The sequence below is a fragment of the Chlamydomonas reinhardtii genome, chromosome 3 (genome assembly GCF_000002595.2).
Source record: "Chlamydomonas reinhardtii strain CC-503 cw92 mt+ chromosome 3, whole genome shotgun sequence".
Classification (NCBI taxonomy): domain Eukaryota; kingdom Viridiplantae; phylum Chlorophyta; class Chlorophyceae; order Chlamydomonadales; family Chlamydomonadaceae; genus Chlamydomonas; species Chlamydomonas reinhardtii.
The window spans coordinates 693,210-712,489 of record NC_057006.1 but is presented as its reverse complement, the minus strand read 5'-3'; the positions used below and the strand labels follow the sequence as shown (position 1 = coordinate 712,489).

The following is a 19,280-nucleotide window of genomic DNA, read 5'->3' as shown; positions in this document are numbered from 1 at the left end:
ACTAAGCGAGTCCACGAGGCCTTCTAGCCGAGTTTCACCTTCAGTTCCGTTACAGGGGCCTCCTACCAGTCCACAGCCACCACCGCGCACCCCGCGCCCTTACTTAACAATACCTATAATATGCACACGACAGCGCACGCCAGTTGAAGCACACGCGCGACACAACCGCTGCTGCTGTGTGTGTGTGCGTCTGTTCGTGCAACATCCAGCAGCAGGCCAAGGCGCCCCGCACCAACACCCAAGGCCACGCACAAACAACCGGCCCATCCAGACCCTTGAGCCACCAGACGCCGGCCCTGACCCACATCGACCCGCGCCTCTTGTCCGTCCCCTGCCCCCATGCCAGCCACCCGTCCGTCACCTCCACCGTCCGCCGCTGCCCACTACTGCTTGCTGGCCGTGTCCAGCAGCCACCCCAGGCCGCCATCAAAGGCGCTGTAGGCCCCGTCCAGCATGGCTCCATCCATGTGGCCTGCGCCCACTACCTGCACCACCGCCGCGCCCAGGGCCGTGGCCAGCTGCCGCTGCGCCGCCTCCGGAAAGAAGGGGTCCGCGGTGCTGACGCCCACGCTGATGCGCAGACCGGCGGCGCGGATGGCGGCGGCCCTAGCACAGGGGTAGGAGAGGTAGGGCAGGCGGACCCGCATGAGCGAGCGCGAGGGACAAGTGCAATCAAGTGCTGCGTCAGTTATGGAGCATGCTGTTCAGTATAGCCGCTGAAGCATGCGCATAAATGTGGCAGCCCAAACAAAAGATACGGTAAAAGGTCCCAAACATGGACTAGCCTCCATCCGCCCCACACCTGCCTACTACACACACCGCACATCTAGCGCTACCTGTGGGGCTGCAGGTAGTGCCCAAGCAGTGCGGTCAGCTGGCAGGCGACAGCCGGGAAGTCCGAGGGGCCGTGCAGGGCCAGCATGTCACGCCTGTGTGTTGAGGTGTGGAAGGGAAGATGTACCGCACGCGTGTGGACGGCAAGCGCGAACTTTTATGTGGCAGGAAGATTGCGGCGCGCGGCGGCGGCGCGTACCAGGGGTTCCGCTCTAGAAAGGAATTGGATGGGATCGGGCTGGCCCCAGTGACACGCACGGGCAAGCAGTACGCATGATCACAGCCACAGATCCGGCCCTGCCGTGAAGCACGTGCTGCAACCCACCCACGCACCAGTGCGTCGTGAACACGCGCCACACCGCCTCACGGCGAGTGACCACATGCCGGCCACTGCTGCTGCCACCACCACCGCCACCAGTGCCCACAGTGACATGCACTTCGGGCGCCGCGCCCGCCACCGTCACAGCTTTGGCCCCAGCACCCGCGGCAGCTGCCGCCGCCGCACCACCAGCGGGATCCACGGCCGCCGGCGGCGCCGGGCTGTCCAGCCAAGCCGTGCTGAACAGCGATTCCAGCGAGTAGCGCGCCGTGAAGTCGGCATCGTTTGCAAACATGGCACCGCCGCCGCCCTTTGCCAGGCTGAGCTTGCCGTTTGTGGCCTCGTCGCTGGCGCCAGCAGCGGCAGAGGCGGAGGCAGCCGCTGTGGCCGGCGGGGCGGCGGCGGAGGTGGTGGCGGCGGGGGGCGCGGGTGTGGGCTTGAAGGCCATGCGCATGAGCGGCAGCTGCAGGAACGGCGGCGGCCGCAGCCAGCTGCCGGGCCCGGTGACGGTGAGCCAGACCGCCTGGATGCGCGACCTGTGTGTTGATGAAGGACAAGGTGACAGTAAGCCCTATCACGTGCTATGCACAGGTCGTGTACCGTACTCAGGGCAGTCTGCGCGGCGCACAGGATGCCTGTCTATTCACCATGGTGCCTACCACCAGCAGCTTGGCCCCGCTTAGCCCGCTGTTCAGACCCGTCGAATGTCCTGGTACGTTTTGTTCCACACGGCCCCGACCCACTTTTGCCCGGCGGCCACGAGGCGGTAGAGCAGCTCCTGCGCCACCAGGCCGCCCAGCGACACCCCAAACAGCGCGAAGGCGCTGTCCGTGCCCCAGGCGCCATCCAGCACCGCGTGGGCGTCAGCTGCCAGCAGGGTGGTGGTCTGGCGGCCCACCGCGTTGCAGCTGCTGCGGCCGATGCCGCGGGACTCGTGGATGAGCACCTGCTCGCGGCCGTGGTCCACACGTGCCACCGCCGTCATGGCTGGGAGTTCGCAACACTCAAGGAGCACTGTACCGGTGCACAGGTGTCGGCATCTTCCTGGCGGCGCCCACTTGGCTGGGCTACATACCAAAGCGCGCACCCCCACCATACACACGCACGTGTACACATACACACACACTCCGTTTTTGAGGTTGATGCTAGTTAACCTCCCCCCCCCGCACACGCACACGCCTACCCGGTAGCCGCGCTCCAGCGCCACCTGGATCACGTGGCCCATGAGTGGGATCTGCATGGGGCGGGCGGGGGGGGGGGGTAACTTTGAACCAATCCCGTAAGGAAACACTTGCGCTGCAAGGAGAAACTGCAGGCGGGGGCGGGGAGGGGGGGAATGTGCGTGCATGCATGTGCATGATCAATTGCATGGGCAGCGCTCCGCAACCTGTCCGAAGCTGCAGAGGTCGGGTGTGCGCTGCCCTTCCGTCAGGCTCTGGGGGACCTCTGGTCTAACTCCTCATCTTGCCTTCGCCGATGCTTGCTTGCTTGCCGTTGCGTCGTTCCGCCGCAACCCGCCAGCCCAACCGTGCAAACCCTCGCCGCCCGCGGACGGTTTACCATGCTGAAACATCTACGTCCCAGACTCAGGTGCGTACCTTGGAGCAGCCCCCGTTGAGAAGGAACAGCGGTCGGGCGTTGGGGGCGCCATACTCTTCCCAGTAGAGTCGGGCCCCGCCCTTGTCAACTACGTCGACATAACCTGAGCGAACGGGCTGCAGGCCGCCCTGCCGGATGCGAAGGGGCATAATGAGAACCAATTCGGGTCAGACATTTCAGAATTCAGGTAAGTCCGTCACCCCAGCGCTGACACCCCAGCCGGGAACACAAGTCAATGCACCCCAAGTCAACGCCAGCTGTTTGCCAGCGGGCCATGGTCGGTGCGCTTAAGGCTTCGCATTGCGTCTTAGCGCCCTGACGCAGAGTCCGCGAGGCCAGCAAGGCTACCTCAACTCATGCGAGCGAGTGAGTCGCTGGACGTTGCCTGTGCTCACCAGAGGATGATCATGAAAGCGAGGCATTCCAAAAGTATTCCCCAGATGATCTAGAGTGGGCAGAACGCTCAGTGACCGTAGTTAGCTGGGCGGGGGTAGTGCAAGGAGCAGTTCATGGGAGCACTTCGTGAACAAAACTGCGAAAACTGAGGGCTCAAACTTCTGACAATAAAATTGTTGAAGACGCCTAACGTTTCGCACAGCGCTCTTGCCCCCTGGTCCTCTCCCGCCAGGAATTCCCAACGTTGCCCAACCGTTCCGAGGCCTGTTCACATATGCGGGTTTCCCTGGGTGTTCCTGGGGGGCTCCGCGCCTTCGCCCCGCCCCAAATCGCTGCGCTCCGGGGGCTCAGCCAAAAAGGTGCAACGTCCCTTGATGGGCGCCCAAACCCTAGGCCCCCTTCTGCCTCCTAATCTCAACTGCTCAAACGGTCAGTTACATGCCCGTTACCCAATCCTGTCTGCCGCATGATGGCTGTTGTTTGAACATTGCCATAGATTCAAGCTTGGTCGCCTGCAGGAAGCCTCAGGAAGCCACATCCAGGGGGGGTCGGAGCTAACCGCCGACCCAAACCCTGAACTCCCGCCGGGAGTTCCCGACGTTGCCCAACCGTTGCGAGGCCTCTGCCTACAAGCGCTGAGCAGACCGTCCCTGGACTGACCCGGATTGGTGACAGTGCCTGAGCTAGTGATAGCGAGTGATTGGGAGTTGTGCTCCAGCGTGTGTGTACAGTCTGGAGGACAGCGCACTTGTCCTGGTTCTCCCCACTCGTCTGGCCTAGGTCCGTGTTGTGCTGTACAGGTCGATCCTATCTTAGCAGCCCTCTTACACCGTCCTGCGGGGGTGTCTGTCCTAGGCGCAAGCCCAACACATTGCTTCGACGTGTAGGGACGCCGCGTTGGCGAGAGCCGCGGATGGCCATTAGGCATGTAACATTCAGGCACGCTGCCCGCAGTCCCCACGGGCAGTTGCCACGCAACCTTCACACTAGCTTACATTCTCTGAACCTCCCTGGCTACCACAGCTGCACATCTCCTGCATCCCTCCTGCACACACGAGCGGCACATTTACACAGCGACACACCCGCAGCAGGACCGTCGTGGCCGTCATGGGAATGCAAAGCACAGCTACAAGCTATCTATTGAAGACATTATTACTGCAATTTCCACGAACGCATGCACACACAAACAATCCAACGCGCAGACAGGCATGCAATCCCAAGTCTGCACGCGCTAGTTATTGACATCCAAGAACCTCCGGGACACACATCATGCCCCAGCCACACTTAACTGCTACCGCCACCGCCTGAGCACTGAATGCCCACGTGCACACATGTGCCGCCAGCCTACCCCCACGGCGTGCTTACCCCTGTGCAACATGGCCCCGTCGCTGCACCCGACTAGAACACATCACCGCCATCCGACATTACTGACCCAACCTGCGACTTACCAGGCGTTGCGCATGCTCCCCCAAACTGCTGCTGTCACCCGCAACAGCTGCCCACTGCCCCCAAGAAACTGGGTTCTGCACCCACCACACCGTTTAGGGTCCGTCAATGCAGCAATGTAACCCGTGACCAGCACGCCACCCTTGTCAGCTCGTCATGCTGCGCATGAGGGAGTCACGCATACATCGTGAGAGAGAGGAGGACAGGGACCAGGGGAAGAGGGGGAGTCAGCTGCTTGCAGCCGACGGTCGGGGTTCTGAGCATTCCGCTGGCTAGTAGGTCAGTCGGTATGCGCGCAGGTGGGTTTGAACTTTGAACCCAGGAACCACATGCATGCCACGGAATGCAAGTGCCACCGGGCGCAGGGCCACTCACCGCCGCCACCATCGCGCGCCACTCCTCCGCCACACCGCCCCCTCGCCGCCGGGCGCTGCCGCCACCCGCAGCCGCAGCAGCAGCCGTGCCTCGGCGCTCGCCCTCATCAGCGCCCACCATCTCTCCTGCCGCTGCCCCCGCTCCCGCCGCTCCTGCCCCCGCGGCCCCCGCCGCCGCCCCTGCCCCGTAGCTCCTCCACAGCATCATGCCCATCAGCTCGGGACTGCCGCTGGCGGCCGCCAGGTGGAGGGCGGACCAGCCGTGCGCGGCCTGTGGGGAAATGACAACGCCAGGAGCAGACAGGCGCATACACATGTGCGTCAGGGGAGAAGACGACAGGGGCGGGAGGAGGGGAGGACACGGCACGGCGACCGGAACGACAGCATGCACACGCAAAACGATGCGCTGCACAAGCACGTGCATGCGCACATCCGCATGCATGCGAACACGCCCATGCACGTGCAGCACCTGCACGCACCTGCACCGCCGCATTGATGGCGGTCATGCTCAGCCCCATGTCCATCAGCCCCAGCACGATGTGGGTCGACACCGCCGCCCAGCCCCGGCTGCACGCGAACCCCAGCAGCTCCAGTGCCGTGCGCCGCAGCGAACCCTGCATGCCCGGAGTCATGTTGCAAGCCGCCGCCGCAGCCTCAACGCTGGGCGCGGCGACGGAGGCAGCGGCGGAGGCAGAGGCGTTGCCGCCGCCCTCAGCTGTGGACGGCGGCAAGCCCGGCGCCAGCGGCGATGCGAAGTAGTCGACAATGCCGTCGGCGCTGGGCCGAAGTAGGGGCGTGTAGGTGGGGATGCCGCGGCTACCGCTGGTCGCCTCGCGCATGGCTGCAGCCACGGCGGCGGCCTCCGCCGCCTCGGCGGCGGCGTGCCGGCGCAGCGCGGCCTGCTCATTCGAAAACTCCAGCCAGGCTCCCAGGTCCCACAGAAAGCGCTCCCTGGCGCGTGCATCGTCGTCGTCTTCGTCAACGCCGCAGTCACCCGGAAGCAGACCGCCCACCATAACGCCGCCGGCAGCATTGGCGCCATTGTGCATACGGCCTTGCCATACGTCTACACCGTGCGATGAGATAAAACGGAAAAAGGCGCGCACACCACCCATCTCCATCTGGATATACTAACACGTCTTGTACTTCATCGATTAGTGCATCGTGAGCTATCCTTCAGTACGGCAATCCCGTTGTAACACCCATTGGCGAAAAAGAAATGGAGTGGTAATTGTGCTAATTCAGCGAACAGCAGGCGATGCGATGGACGCTTCGTACCCACTGTCATGCATCCTCATGTACTGCACTTGAAAGTTGACGGCCTCATCTCTCGATCATGCTTCAAACGTTCCTTGCGCTAGGTTATTGCTGTCATGCCGCCGCGGTGGTGGGCCGCCGTCCAGCATTTCCGCTAATACGTCGGGTCCCCCCACTTCACAACCATATGCTAGGATGGAGCGGACTTGCACCTCAAAACAACGCATGCGTATGTCGGGGGAGAAAATCCTCAAACGGTTTAATCTATTAGTAAGCGAACAAAAGTGCACCGCGCCTATGGCAACATGCAGCCGCATGCATGCCAAGGGGATGCACTGTACGTGAAGTAAACAAAGGGCAGTACCCCATTCCTGCTCCCATGCATGCATCCGGTAATTGGGAGACTTGCTGGCTGCGTGCCTGCCAGGGCACCTGCAACGTGGAGGCTGCGGCTGCGCGGCAGCATACGTCCACACCTGCCGCACCGGCGGCCGCTGCAGGCGAGCCATCCAGCCCCGCAAACACACCGGCAGCAAGAGGCGGCAGATGCAGCCAGGGGGGCTGGTCCAGCAGCTTCTTCAACACACGGCGGCTTCCCACTCCGATTCAGGGAAGCCCTGCACCGATTGGTGCCACCACCAGGGCGGCGTGAAACTCCAAAGCAACGCGGGAGGGCCGTATGGGAGAGCCCAGACTCGGCGGCGCCCAGCACTGCGCCAGGTAGGCCGTATCGGTTGCAGACTCCGACAGCCCAGCGACTAGGTGTGAGAGCTGCAGCCACGATGCGTGCTCAGATACGTATCATCAATGGTCAACTGATGCCTTCAACTGTCACAGCTTTCCTGCCCATCCTTACCCCACCTCCTCAGCAGGCCTGCAGGCATGAGGAACAGCGCCAAGGCAGCATCAGAGTCATGCCTTCACATGGCGGGGGAGCCCCGCAAGGACACACCCGGTCATTGCGAGTGCCCTGCCCGCTTCACATTGTAGTGCTTCCCACTCGTCCCCAGTCCGCCCTGCCAGCAAACCTGTTGCACTTACTTGCTGGGTTTGAGGCTCACGCCCTGCGGCCCCGTCATGAGTCCGTCGACCTTTGTTCCCAGGTTGTGCATCTCCGTCGCCAGTCTGTCAACCCGTGAATCCAGGTTTTGCAGCCGTGTTCCCAGGTTGTGCGTCGCCGTCTCCAGTCCGTCAACCTTTGACTCCAGGTTTTGTAGCCGTGTTCCCAGGTTGTGCGTCTCCGTCACCAGTCTGTCAACCTGTACGACACATGCCAAGGCAGCGGCCAAGACGGGCAAGCAGAGGGCACCATAGGGGGTGCATTGGCAAAACTTGATCGACAGTCCATGGCCTGCTGCGATGGATGTTGCATACCGTACAGTCTGGCCCCGAATGGACGGCACTTGCAATGGCAGGTCTGGCGATACATGGAATCCGTAATACAGGCATTTGCAAGATGACTGGCGGCGGGTGTGGAGGTTTGAACTGTGCTCAAGCCAGCGATACTATGCACCGATCCAATTCAGCACCCCTGCTTGCATCGAAGCCTTCACGCAGGGGGTCTAAGGACTGTGCAACGCGCCTCATGGGTCATATGTGGGGGAAAGGCTTCAAACGGCACCTCCTGTGCTAGGTTACCGAAGCCCATTAAATGCAGTGCTGATTTGTGTAATGGGTTCTGAAGCCAATTAGCTAGTCCTTTTACTGAAAGGATGCGCAGCACAACATTAAACATCACCATTCGGCGTCATCAAGGCATGGCGCCTGGGAATTGTCAGTCATGTAACGTCATCAATATCAAGACCAACCCCGGACCAGCACTTGCGTAATTCTGTACTACGGCCGCCCTACGCCGACAATTGTGCAGTCGACCCTTAGCTCACATGGGCACGACGCCGGTCTGAGAGAGGGGTCCAACAGCACAGGCGTTTTGATAGTGTAGGCCTTGTTGATCAACCGCCAAACTCGGGCATGCCCGACTACCCATGGCTCACGTGCGATAATTGATCAATAAGGCATGATAGCTTGCTAGGACGCTTGGCGTCTAGGGGGGGGGGGGTGCGCTTTGCGGTTGTAGAGACTAGAGCATGGTAACTTTTACTCTGGGGCCAATCGGTGACGTCGCGGTCAGCATGCTCCAACAGCTCCCGCAATTTCGTGGCTTTGACGACTCTTTTGATTGCCGTCGTCTAATATATGCAAACCAAGCCTAAGTAGCGACTCGGTAGCAAAACAAGTGGAGTGTGGCGGAAGCACGCTTCGCGTGACAGCGACCCTCACACATTGACTTGCCCGTCGGGACTTAAGGTCATTATATGCTTATTAAGTTATAGCCTGAAAGGCGGGGGCAAAACTTGCGAGTGTGCATAGAAACACGTCGTGGACACAGTTTTGCCCCATCAGCGAGCTCAGTCGCCCCACAAATCGCACTCACTATCACCCCCTGCGCTCCAGAGGGGACGCCGCGCTACGATCCCACGGGGGACAGGCGACTGGGGCTCATGCGACTTCTCATACCCCTTCCCCTAAGAAACCGTTGTTGAACGTGGATATGCTTATTGTGAATGCATGGTGCGGCGCAGCGGCGATAGTGAGTATGAATACGTGTGGACACTCCGTTGACCCTCCTTTACCGGCGCCATGTGACCCCTCAAGCCTCCTTAGGAGGGGTGTGTGTGGTCATGCCACGCGCCCTTTAGCGCTCGGCAACTCACCGTTCCGCTCTGTTCCTTTTCCCGCAAAACCGTTCGTTGTCACGCTGGCACGCCCAATACCCGCGGCAGCCTGGCAGGGTTACTCAGCTGGAAATTGACCCACCCCTGCCAGTCCACACTACCCCCTCGTCAGGACCCACCTTCTCAGGCAGCTGCAGGAAACGCCCAACGCTCCGGTGGTGGCGGAGCGCTGTGACGATTATGAGCCCAACAGTCAACAGCACCACCTGACTGTCGCTGACGGCCTCTACCGCCAGTAGCTTAGACCAGTTGGTCACCAAGAAGTGCCAGGCCTGCGCGATAAGGTGAGCTATGCAGTCAGCCGAAACTCCAAGCGCTGCCCGCAGCCAGGGACAGCAAGAGCCCACCTTCATGAGGATTATAGCAACCAGGTACACCGACATGGCCACAACAATAGCCTGGTAGGCGAAATCCGCCACCACATCACCTGCGGTGCGCATCGGACCGCTCGCCGGCGACCCTATGGCCTTGCAGGTGACCTGGGTGGACGAGACTTTCCGGCTTGCAGCGCTGAACCTTTCCAGCTGGGGATGCGGCTTCACACCGACCACCCGGACGAGCTCTACGAGCCGGGGGCCCTGCGGGAGGGCGCTGCGCAACCGTTCTACTTTTAGAGATGCCATACGGAAAGCCGCACGAGAGTCGGTAGTGTAGTGTAGTCGGAAAGCCGTCTGCTGCAGAAAGCTTTGGTCGTGATCCCGCCCGCTCAGGACGCATCATCATACGGCGAGGGCGGCATGAGCACGAGGAGATCTTAGCTAAGTAGCGGGTTGCGCTCAATTTGCGGGACCCTGTCGGCCGCGAAGACTTGGGTGTGCGATGGGACAGTACCGGTAAGGCAGGTTGGTAAAGTCCCGTAGGATGCAGCTGATTCCCAGAACCCAGCAGATGGCAAACAATTTGCAACGGCAGGGCAGGAGTACGCGGCCGGTCGAACGCCGGATTTACTGTACCGACGAGCCCGCTCAGGCTGGGTCTGATAAAATCTAATAAAGTGATAAAGACGGCCTTAAGTTATGCAGGGCCCTCTTGCCCCCCAGGTCTAACTCCCGCCAGGAATTGCCGACGTTGCCCAACCGCCAGCGGACTGAGCCAGCAGGTTTTCGTAGTCCCGTAATGTGCAGCTGCGCTGTATGCCCAGACCCATGGGGTGTCAGCTTTATACAGCTGGAAAAAGGGCTGACGTTCCTGGATGGGCCCTCAAACCCACGTTCCCTGGCCTCGATTGCTCAGTTGGGCTCGCCCCCCAAAGGGGGGCCACAGCCGTAGTCCTCGGCCAAAGCCAGAGCGGAATCGTGTCGTGGCTGTCGACTCCTGTCTCCTGCCAGTTCAATACGCTGTATTAACTCCTTCCAGTTGCATGCCGCACGCTCCAATCCCAAACTGCACCATGCCTGACTTCGAAGCCCCACAAAAGGCGAGCCATCGCGCTGCGGAGCTGGGACGTTACATTAGGTACATGCGCTCCCATGATGGCGAGAGCCACGGATGGCCCTAGTACACCATGGGGGCATGTAAGATGGGGGACGCTGCCCGCAGTCCCCTTGCCGCGCAACCTCCCGGGCAGGGCTCCTATCTTAATGTCTCCAGACATTAATTGGCCATTTTGGCCGTTTCCTAGACATTCCTCCTGGGGACTAATGTCTGAGTCAAGACATTGTTCGCCCGGTTTTGGGGCGGCTTTTGTCCGAATTCCTATGGAGAAGCCCCCAAACCGCCATGTGCCCAGACAAAAGACGGCGGCCACCCGGCCGTTTTTGTCTGAGCCTAGACATTGCCCTGAAAACAAGATACCACCCCTGCTCCCGGGCTACCACAGCTGCACAGCGCCTGCATCCCTCCTGCACACAACTCGCCGTGCGGCACATTCACTCAGCAACACACCCGCAGCAGGACCGTCGTGGCCGTCATGGGAATGCAAAGCACAGCTTCAATCGATCGAAGACATTACTGCAATTGGCATGAATGCAGGCATACTCTACAAACAGTCCAACGCGCAGGCAGGCATGCAATTCCAAACTTGCACGCGTTATTGACAGTCAACCTCCAGACCCCCCCCGGCTATTGTTGCACCTCGTGGCCCTAAACTTCGCTGCGACGCCACCACCTGAGCACTGAATGCCCACGTGCACACACGTGCCGCCAGCCTACGCCCACGGCGTGCTTACCCCTGCGCAACATGGCCCCGTCGCTGCGCCCGAGTAGAACACATCACCGCCATCCGACATTACTGACCCAACCTGCGACTTACCAGGCGTTGCGCATGCTCCCCCAAACTGTTGCTGTCAGCCGCATCAGCTGCCCACTGCCCCCAAGAAAATGGGTTCTCCACCCACCACATCGTTTAGGGTTCGTCAATGCAGCAAAGCAACCTGTGACCAGCACGCCACCCTTGTCAGTCTGCCGGCAGCCTTTCACCACGCACATTCAGCGTTTCAGCCCAATCACTCGGCCGCAACACGGCCGTCCGAACAAACAATTCCGCTCCCGATTCACATTCTTCACTCCACGTTAATTCCGAGCATTGCGCTGTCATGACAGTGTTTGCATTTCAAGTCGCTGCCCACACCTACAGGTGGCTGCTGTGTGCAAGGAGCACCGCTTGATCGTGGGCTACAAAGAACAGCAATAACTGTATCTGGGCAGCCCAGCACGGTCGCTAAGCAACAAGTTCTCAGTATCCCTGCCATGCCCACACACATTCACACTCGCACAAGGACCCGTTCCATTCCCTGTGGCTTAGAACACTTATTCCACCCGCAACGCAGACGGCAATGGCCATCGGCGCATTCCGAACGCCCCGGCAGCCCAGGACCAATCCCGCGCAGGCCTTGACACGGCCACGCCCGCATAACCACGCCCTTTATTTGTTCGGCCCACCCATTTAGCAGCACTCGCTTAGCGACGGCGCAGCCATGCTGCCCGGCCGTCCTGTCCAGCCGCTTCAATGCAGTTCAGTGTTCTGCGCAAAGCCCATATGCGTTCTAAAGGCGGCCCCCGCCGCTCCCATCTGAATATTAGGGTTGTCAGTTCGGCACCTCGCGTGCTGCCCCCAGCCGCCGCGGCATGAGGCGAGCCGCGACCAGCGCCATGAGCGCAACCAGGGCGGTGGTTGCGCCTCCGCTGCCTAGCAGCCGCGGCAGGACATCTGACGCCTGCAAGCAGAGGGAGCGCTACATCGTCAGAACAATGCATGTGCAGGATCGAATCTGCATGAGGTACCGCATCACGTGACCGTGCACAAGACAGGCACAGGATCAACGGACCCGTGCGCCACCGAGCATTGGACGCGATGCAAGCACGCGCGACGCACACCCTGCTCAGCCAGTGCGACCCAGCGCGACCCGTTTGCAGCTAGTGGCCAGATGCCCTTATCCGCTTCCCAGTCAACGCCGCCGTGAGCTTACCAAAGCCTGCAGCTGTGGCAGCAGCATCGCCGCCACGACCACCGCCGCCGCCGTCCAAGCCGCTGCGCCTGGTGCTACGCCCGTCATGACGCCTCGAAGAGCCAGGTGCTGCAGCTGCGGCGCCGCCACCACGGGTGTGGCTGCAGCCGCCACTGCGTCCGAAGCCGCCTCTTCATGCTCACCACCTGCACCCGGCGGCGCGTGAACATCTGCCCCTAGACATACAGCCGCTGTGACGGCTGTAGCAGCCGCGGCCGCAGTGGCAGTATCAGTAGCACCAGGTGCCAGCGGCGGCGGCGCGTGCCTTGCCTGGGCCTGCGCCTGATCCGGCTCTAAAGGTTGTTGTGGCGGCGGCGGCGGCGGCGGCTGTGACAGCGGTCGAGGCCCCGACGGCTGGTCGTGCAGCTGAGCCGGCCCCGCCACCCCAGTCACAGCCGCCGCCCCGGCGCCAACCGTGGCCGGCCCGCCCGTCACCAGCCGCTGCCGCTCATGCAGCTGCACGTGGGCCAGAATGTCCGCCAGCCGCTGCGCCGCCACTTCCGACATCAAGGCGGCCGGCGGCGCCGCCCCCAGCAGCCGAGCCGGCGGCGCGCTGTCGCCACCGGATGCCGCCGACGCCGCTGACGGGGCGCTGCAGCTGCTGGCCGCACTGCCTGCGACGCGCGGCGGCGCCTCCGCCAGTGCGCCTCCGCTGCCGCTCAATGCTTCGTGGCTGCCTGGCACGCTGCTGCCTCGCCTGCTGCCGCTGAGGCTGCAGGCCGCGCCCGACCCCGGAACCACGCCGTCCCACACCACGGGCAGGCCGCTTTCTACACTGCCTGCGCCTGCGCTCTGAGCCGTACCGCCGCCGCCGCCGCCGCCAGCGATGGCAGCGGCGGTGCTGATCGCCCGCCGCACACCCCGCCGCGCCGGCAGGCTGCCGCCAGCGCCCGACCTGGCGGCGGCCGCGGCGGCGGCCGACGCCGCCGCGGACACGAGCGACGACGCGCAGAGCGCATCCACCGCCGCGTCCACGTGGCGGTTGCTGCCCTGGCTGCCACGGCCGTGATGGCCCGGCGACGCATGCAGCGGCGGCCCTGGCTGTAGCACATTGGATCGCGAGGCTGAGGGCGTGTGGGTGGGCGAGCACAGCCGCAGCACCGGCGGCAGAGTCACCGGCCGCGGCGACGCCGAGACATCCACAGAGCCCCAACTCGGGCCGCTGCCGCCGCCTGATAGCCGTCCCAGCGGTACGCCCGTGGCGGCGGCGATTGCGGCAGCGCCGCCAGCAGCCATCGCCGCCGCCGCCGCGGCAGCGGCCTCCGCCACCGCGCCCTCGTCCATGCCCGCCGCCAGAGCCGCCCACAGCACCGATGACACGCCGCCCTGCGCCGAGTGCGGTGGCGAGAACAGCGGCGGCGGCGGAGCCGCCGCCGCCGCCGCCGCCGCCATCCTCGGCGACCACGCCGGCTGCGCCGCTGCCGCGGCGGCGGCGGCCAGACCTCTGGTGTGGCCCCCCAGGCCCGCCGCCGGTGCCGAGGTGTTGTTGGCGCTGTTGCTTGGCACGGGGGTGGTGCTGGGGGAGCGCCAGGGGCTGGTGGCAGGGCTGAAAGACCCGTGGGCCGAGGCTACCGGCGACACACGCTCCAGCAGGCCCGAGATGATCGTGTTGGGGTCGGGCCAGGTGCGCCGGGCGTTGCTGCCCCAGGGCTCAGACCACCACGACTCGCTCTCCGCCGCCGCCGCGCCCGCTGCCGTGAATGCGGTGCTGGCGGCGGCAGCCGCCGCCGTCGTGTATGTCATGTAGCCATCAGCGCCGGCGACGCCAGGAACAGGCGACGCCGCGCCGACACCCGTCGCGGCGCCAGGGGCAGCAGGCGTGGATGCGCTGCCTGTTACCGGAGGCGCCCCAAACGCCGCAGCCGTCGCCAGTGACCGCTCGCCACGCCAGTTCCACGCCGTCCTCAAGTTGGCCAGACGCTCCTCCTGGTCCCCACGACGCCGATTCCTCACACCAAAGCCAAAGTCCGCATCCTCAGCCCCAGCCGCCCGGGGCCCTGCAGCGGCCGATCCTGCCGCGGCGGCCCCTGCGACAAGGGACGCCAGCACCCGCCGGTGCCCCGGCGGTGGGTCCTGCGGCTGCGGCTGCTGGTCGCTCCGCCGCGCGGCGTGCGAGGCCCCGGCGTCGCCGTCAGCGTCGGTGTCATCCCGGTTAAAGCTGAGGCTTGTCTCGAGCGTTCGTGAACTAGAGTCGGATCCGGCGTCGTCGCCATTATTTGAGCTAACCCGTTGCGGCTGCTCATGTTGCTGTTGGGGTGGTGGTGGTGGTGGTGGCGGTGGTGGCAGCGGCGGCGGCAGGTGTGGTAGCAATGGCTGCGGCGGCGGCGGTAGCAGCAGGGTCGCCTCTGCGACGGCGGAGCGACTGCCGCTGCGGCTGCTATCGCCGTCACCTGTGACCCTGAGATGACCGGTGCTCGGCGGCCTCCGGGTGTTGACGCCGCGGGTGGCGCTGGCGGCGGCGGCCGCGGCGGCGGCGGTGGCCCAGCGCTGCGCGGCGGCTCGCATGGCGCTGGACAACAGCTGCGCCTGGCCGCTGCCACTGCCGCCGCCGTCACTGTGGCCGCCACCGCCGCCGCCGCTGGTGCCCGGGCTGGTAATCAGGACCGGCCCCGGCCCTATCTGCGCCGCCGCAATTGAATCATTACTGCCGGCCGCGGGGGTGCCGGAGACTGGAGCCCGAACCACCCCACTGCCCGCAGCACTGCCGTTGCGCATCGCGGCAAAGGCCGCCGCCGCCGCCTGAAGGTCATTGTAAGTGCCGCCGTCGCTCCCACCGCCGCCGCTGCTGACGTTGTCAACGCCTGCCGCGGCGGCGGCTCCGCCGCCACCGACTCCCGCTCCGCCGCCGCTGGTGCTGCCAGCGGGTTCCGTCCAGAGCTCGATTGAGTCGGTGTGTGTGAGCGAGGGCGCGGCCATGTCAGCCTGCAGGTCGGGGTAGTAGGGCAGAACCTCCTGCGGGGGCACACATGGAGGGGGGGGGGGTACACTCATGAGGTGATTAAGAAGTGACAAGGGGGGTACTTCATTCCAAACCCAAAATAAACCAAGGGGGTTCCTCCGTTCAGGAGAGGCAGTAGAGCACGTGGGGGAGTAGCCTTCCAGGCAAGACGAACATCACAGTCAATGTAGTGCCAAAGCCCCCCGGGAACAGTAGGGGAGGGACAATGAGGAGATGCCAGGGGTGATGTGAGGGCGGCACCGGGTTGGCTGGCCGGGCGCCGCGCCCATGCACCACAGCACACAATGGCCCAAGCACGCCACTGCACACCATCACGGGTCCCCCAGCAAGACACAGACTCAGACACAGACACAACCGCCCCATGCCCCGCCCCCGCGCCACGCACCTGCATCACCGAAGACGTGCCCCACTGCCCCTGACCGCCAGCTCCCACTCCCGCTCCCTCTGTTCCACGTCCTGCCCCGCCCGCCGCTGCGCCCAGCTCCACATCCAGCGCCGCGGTGCCCAGCCCCAGCGCCAGGCACAGCAGCGCGTGGTCGTTCAGGTGGCTGTTGCCGGCGCGGCTGGCGTAGTGGGCGGGCGTGCAGCCGTCGCGTGCCGCCACGCTGAACCAGGCCGGCAGCGCCTCCGCCGCCAGACCCGACAGCAAGTCCAGTGCGGCGGCGGCGGGGGCGGGCAGCACCGCCGCCAGGTGCAGCGGCGTCAGGCCGCCGGGGCCAGGCTGCGCAAGAGGGAGACCCGCATACATCGTGAGAGGAGGAGAGGGACCAGGGGAAGAGGGGGAGTCAGCTGCTTGCAGCGGCGAGTCGGGGTTCTGAGCGTTCCGCTGGCTAGTAGATCAGTGGGTAAGCGCGCAGGTGGGTTTGAACCCATGAACCACATGCATGCCACGGAACGCAAGTGCCACCGGGCGCAAGGCCACTCACCGCCGCCACCATCGCGCGCCACTCCTCCGCCACATCGCCCCCTCGCCGCCGCGCGCTGCCGCCGCCACCCGCCGCAGCCGCAGCAGCAGCCGTGTCTCGGAGTTCGCCCTCGTCAGCGCCCACGATCTCCCCTGCCGCTGTCCCCGCTCCCGCCGCCCCTGCCCCCGCGGCCCCCGCCGCCGCCCCTGCTCCGTAGCTCCTCCACAGCGCCATCATGCCCATCAGCTCGGGACTGCCGCTGGCGGCCGCCAGGTGGAGGGCGGACCAGCCGTGCGCGGCCTGTGGGGAAATGACAACGCCAGGAGCAGACAGGCGCATACACATGTGCGTCAGGGGAGAAGACGACAGGGGCGGGAGGAGGGGAGGACACGGCACGGCGACCGGAACGACAGCACGCACGCGTAAATTGATGCGCTGCACAAGCACGTGCATGCGCACATCCGCATGCATGCGAACACGCCCATGCATGTGCAGCACCTGCACGCACCTGCACCGCCGCATTGATGGCGGTCATGCTCAGCCCCATGTCCATCAGCCCCAGCACGATGTGGGTCGACACCGCCGCCCAGCCCCGGCTGCACGCGAACCCCAGCAGCTCCAGCGCCGTGCGCGGCAGCGAACCCTGCATGCCCGGAGTCATGTTGCGAGCCGCCGCCGCAGCCTCAACGCCCGGCGCGGCGACGGAGGCAGCGGCGGAGGCGGCGGAGGCGTTGCCGCCGCCCTCAGCCAGCGGCGATGCGAAGTAGTCGACGATACCGTCGGCGCTGGGTCGAAGCAGGGGCGTGTAGGTGGGGATGCCGCGACTACCGCTGGTCGCCTCGCGCATGGCTGCAGCCATGGCGGCGGCCTCCGCCGCCTCCGCGGCGGCGTGCCGGCGCAGCGCGGCCTGCTCATTCGAAAACTCGAGCCAGGCTCCCAGGTCCCACAGGAAGCGCTCCCTGGCGCGTGCATCGTCGTCGTCTTCATCAACGCCGCAGTCACCTGGAAGCATACCGCCCACCATAACACCGCCGGCAGCATTGGCGCCGCCGCCAGCAGCGGCACCAGACGCCGCCGCCGTCGCCTCTGGCTCCGCCGCACCGGGGCCGGTGGCGATGCCGGCCGCTGCGCCGCCGCACACGGGCAGCGGTGTCTGCTGGTACTGTTGCGACAGCAGGCCGCACACCTCTGCCTCCATGCCGGCGTCAGGCACCACCACCAGCGTCAGCGCGCCACTGCTGCAGGTCGAATACGACGACTGCGCGCGCCGCCTGTCGCTGCCGCCAGAGCCCGTCGACGTCGTGCCCGCGCTGCCGGTTCCGCCGCTGCCGCTGCCGCCGCCATCCAGCCGGGCCAACCGCTCGGTGCTGCTGTGCACACCCGCCGCGGCGCCGCCCGCCGCCCGCGGCTGCAGCCCCGTGGCTCCTGCCCTGCGCCGGCCCGCCGCCGCGTACAGCCCCACCTCCATGGCACCGGCCGACAGCGCCATCGGCGCCCCGAGCTGCACCGTGTCATCCACTCCCACCACCCCACCGCCGCTGACGCCGACGCCACCGACACCGCCGGCCGCCGCAGAAGCGGAGAGCGAGCCCGGCCTCGTCTGCCCCGGCATGGCACCGCTGCGCCAGGCCGTCCGAAGCCAGCCGGTGGAGGCGGGGTGGAGCGGCCCGTTCGCCACACCTGAGCCCTCGCCGTCATCCTCACGTGCCTGCCCGCCTGCACCAGCGAAGCGGCTGGTGCCAGCGCCGGCTCCACCTGCCACTCCTGCTCCTGCTTCTGCTCCTGTCGCCGCCGCCGCCCCGGCGCCGCGGCCGGCCATGACGTCGTGTATGCGGGCGTGCAGCTCGATCAGCACCATGCCCGCGGCCTCGCCCGGCACCAGCCAAATCAGAACCAGCTCGCTGTCGGGCTGCTGCGGCCGCAGCATGCGCAGCACGTCGCGCGCGGCGCGCCGGCGCCGGAGCGCCGCGCCGCCACCACCTCCTCCACTCAGGTCCGCGCCCTCCTGGTCCCCGCCCTCGTCGCCCACCGCCTGCCGGTCGGTCAGGAACTCCAGGCGCACCGCCAGCGGCCGGCCATCCCGCACAGCGGTGACGGAGCAGTCGGACGGCGCGACAGGCAGCGTCACCTCCGCCGCTATGCAGCACTCCTGGCGGCCGGCGCGGATGCAGCGCGGGAACAGGCGCCACAGCAGCGGCGCGCGCGGCCGCAGCGAGGCGGCGGCGGCGCGGGCGGGGGCGGGGGCGGGGGCGGGGGCGGGCGAGCCGCCAGCGCCGGCGGTGGTGGTGTTGGCTGGAAGGCTGTGGTGTGACAGGGCGCCAGGTGGGGTGCCCAGCGCGCGGCCGCTGGCGGGGCCGGTGGTGCTGGAGCGGCCTGCCAACGCCCGCTGCGACCCCGCTGCGGCGGTGCGCAGAGTGGTCAGAGGACTCTGGAGGAAACCACTGGAGTTGAATGGCGCAGTGTTTCCGGCTCCGGCAAGTGCGGTGCCTTGCACAAGGGGCTCTGGCACGGAAGCGGTGCTGCCGACGGCCGAAACACCGGAAACCACGAGCTCCGCACCGGGCCCTGGCTCATCCCAGCCTTCTCCAGACGACTCGACGGAAGAGCTTAGGAAAACTGACTCCTCTCCGTCGGAGACGTGGACGCCGAGCCCCACGTTAGCGCCCGGTATCGTCATGTCCTGGCTTGGAGTTCCTGCTGCCCGTTCCTGGGCATTGTCCTCTCGTGATGGGGCTTCAAAGGATTGTAGCATCAGAGACATGCCCGCAGCCTAAGAGCGCAGGGCGGTGTTCAAGTCTTGTCCAGACCCGGGCGCCCACAGCGGGCTCCGGGCTCGTTCCCATCCATAACCTTGATACTATTAAAGTGCTTGAAGCCTTAGAATGGTCTGCTCGAGTACTGCACCCTTCGTGTGGCGTGTGTCAGGCAGCGGGAAACAGACACCCTATCTGCTTTAATAGTGGAATTGAGTTCGTTTTGCTAGCTAGAATCTTTGCTAGTGCGGCCCATC

At 65.0% G+C, this 19,280-nt stretch overlaps 4 protein-coding genes across 4 annotated transcripts; all 4 read right to left on the bottom strand.

The window, feature by feature from the left end:
- Nucleotides 1-37: 37 nt before the first annotated feature.
- On the bottom strand, nucleotides 38-3,386 carry CHLRE_03g146047v5 (uncharacterized protein). The gene is made up of 7 exons (XM_043060442.1): nucleotides 3,148-3,386; nucleotides 2,752-2,880; nucleotides 2,337-2,387; nucleotides 1,897-2,099; nucleotides 1,168-1,689; nucleotides 837-929; nucleotides 38-606 (listed from the first exon to the last, which is right to left on the bottom strand). Exons 1-7 carry the CDS (start codon nucleotides 3,172-3,174, stop codon nucleotides 384-386), a joined length of 1,248 nt encoding a protein of 415 aa, XP_042925571.1. The 5' UTR covers nucleotides 3,175-3,386; the 3' UTR covers nucleotides 38-383.
- A 574-nt stretch (nucleotides 3,387-3,960) lies between these two features.
- On the bottom strand, nucleotides 3,961-6,016 carry CHLRE_03g146027v5 (uncharacterized protein). The gene is made up of 3 exons (XM_043060441.1): nucleotides 5,448-6,016; nucleotides 4,970-5,239; nucleotides 3,961-4,753 (listed from the first exon to the last, which is right to left on the bottom strand). Exons 1-3 carry the CDS (start codon nucleotides 5,982-5,984, stop codon nucleotides 4,700-4,702), a joined length of 861 nt encoding a protein of 286 aa, XP_042925570.1. The 5' UTR covers nucleotides 5,985-6,016; the 3' UTR covers nucleotides 3,961-4,699.
- A 48-nt stretch (nucleotides 6,017-6,064) lies between these two features.
- Nucleotides 6,065-10,096, bottom strand: CHLRE_03g146007v5 (uncharacterized protein). Its single transcript, XM_043060440.1, has 4 exons — nucleotides 9,308-10,096; nucleotides 9,080-9,232; nucleotides 7,267-7,484; nucleotides 6,065-7,099 (listed from the first exon to the last, which is right to left on the bottom strand). Exons 1-4 carry the CDS (start codon nucleotides 9,581-9,583, stop codon nucleotides 7,078-7,080), a joined length of 669 nt encoding a protein of 222 aa, XP_042925569.1. The 5' UTR covers nucleotides 9,584-10,096; the 3' UTR covers nucleotides 6,065-7,077.
- A 298-nt stretch (nucleotides 10,097-10,394) lies between these two features.
- On the bottom strand, nucleotides 10,395-19,222 carry CHLRE_03g145987v5 (uncharacterized protein). The gene is made up of 5 exons (XM_043060439.1): nucleotides 16,779-19,222; nucleotides 16,292-16,570; nucleotides 15,751-16,086; nucleotides 12,368-15,358; nucleotides 10,395-12,115 (listed from the first exon to the last, which is right to left on the bottom strand). Exons 1-5 carry the CDS (start codon nucleotides 19,029-19,031, stop codon nucleotides 11,987-11,989), a joined length of 5,988 nt encoding a protein of 1,995 aa, XP_042925568.1. The 5' UTR covers nucleotides 19,032-19,222; the 3' UTR covers nucleotides 10,395-11,986.
- Nucleotides 19,223-19,280: the final 58 nt, after the last annotated feature.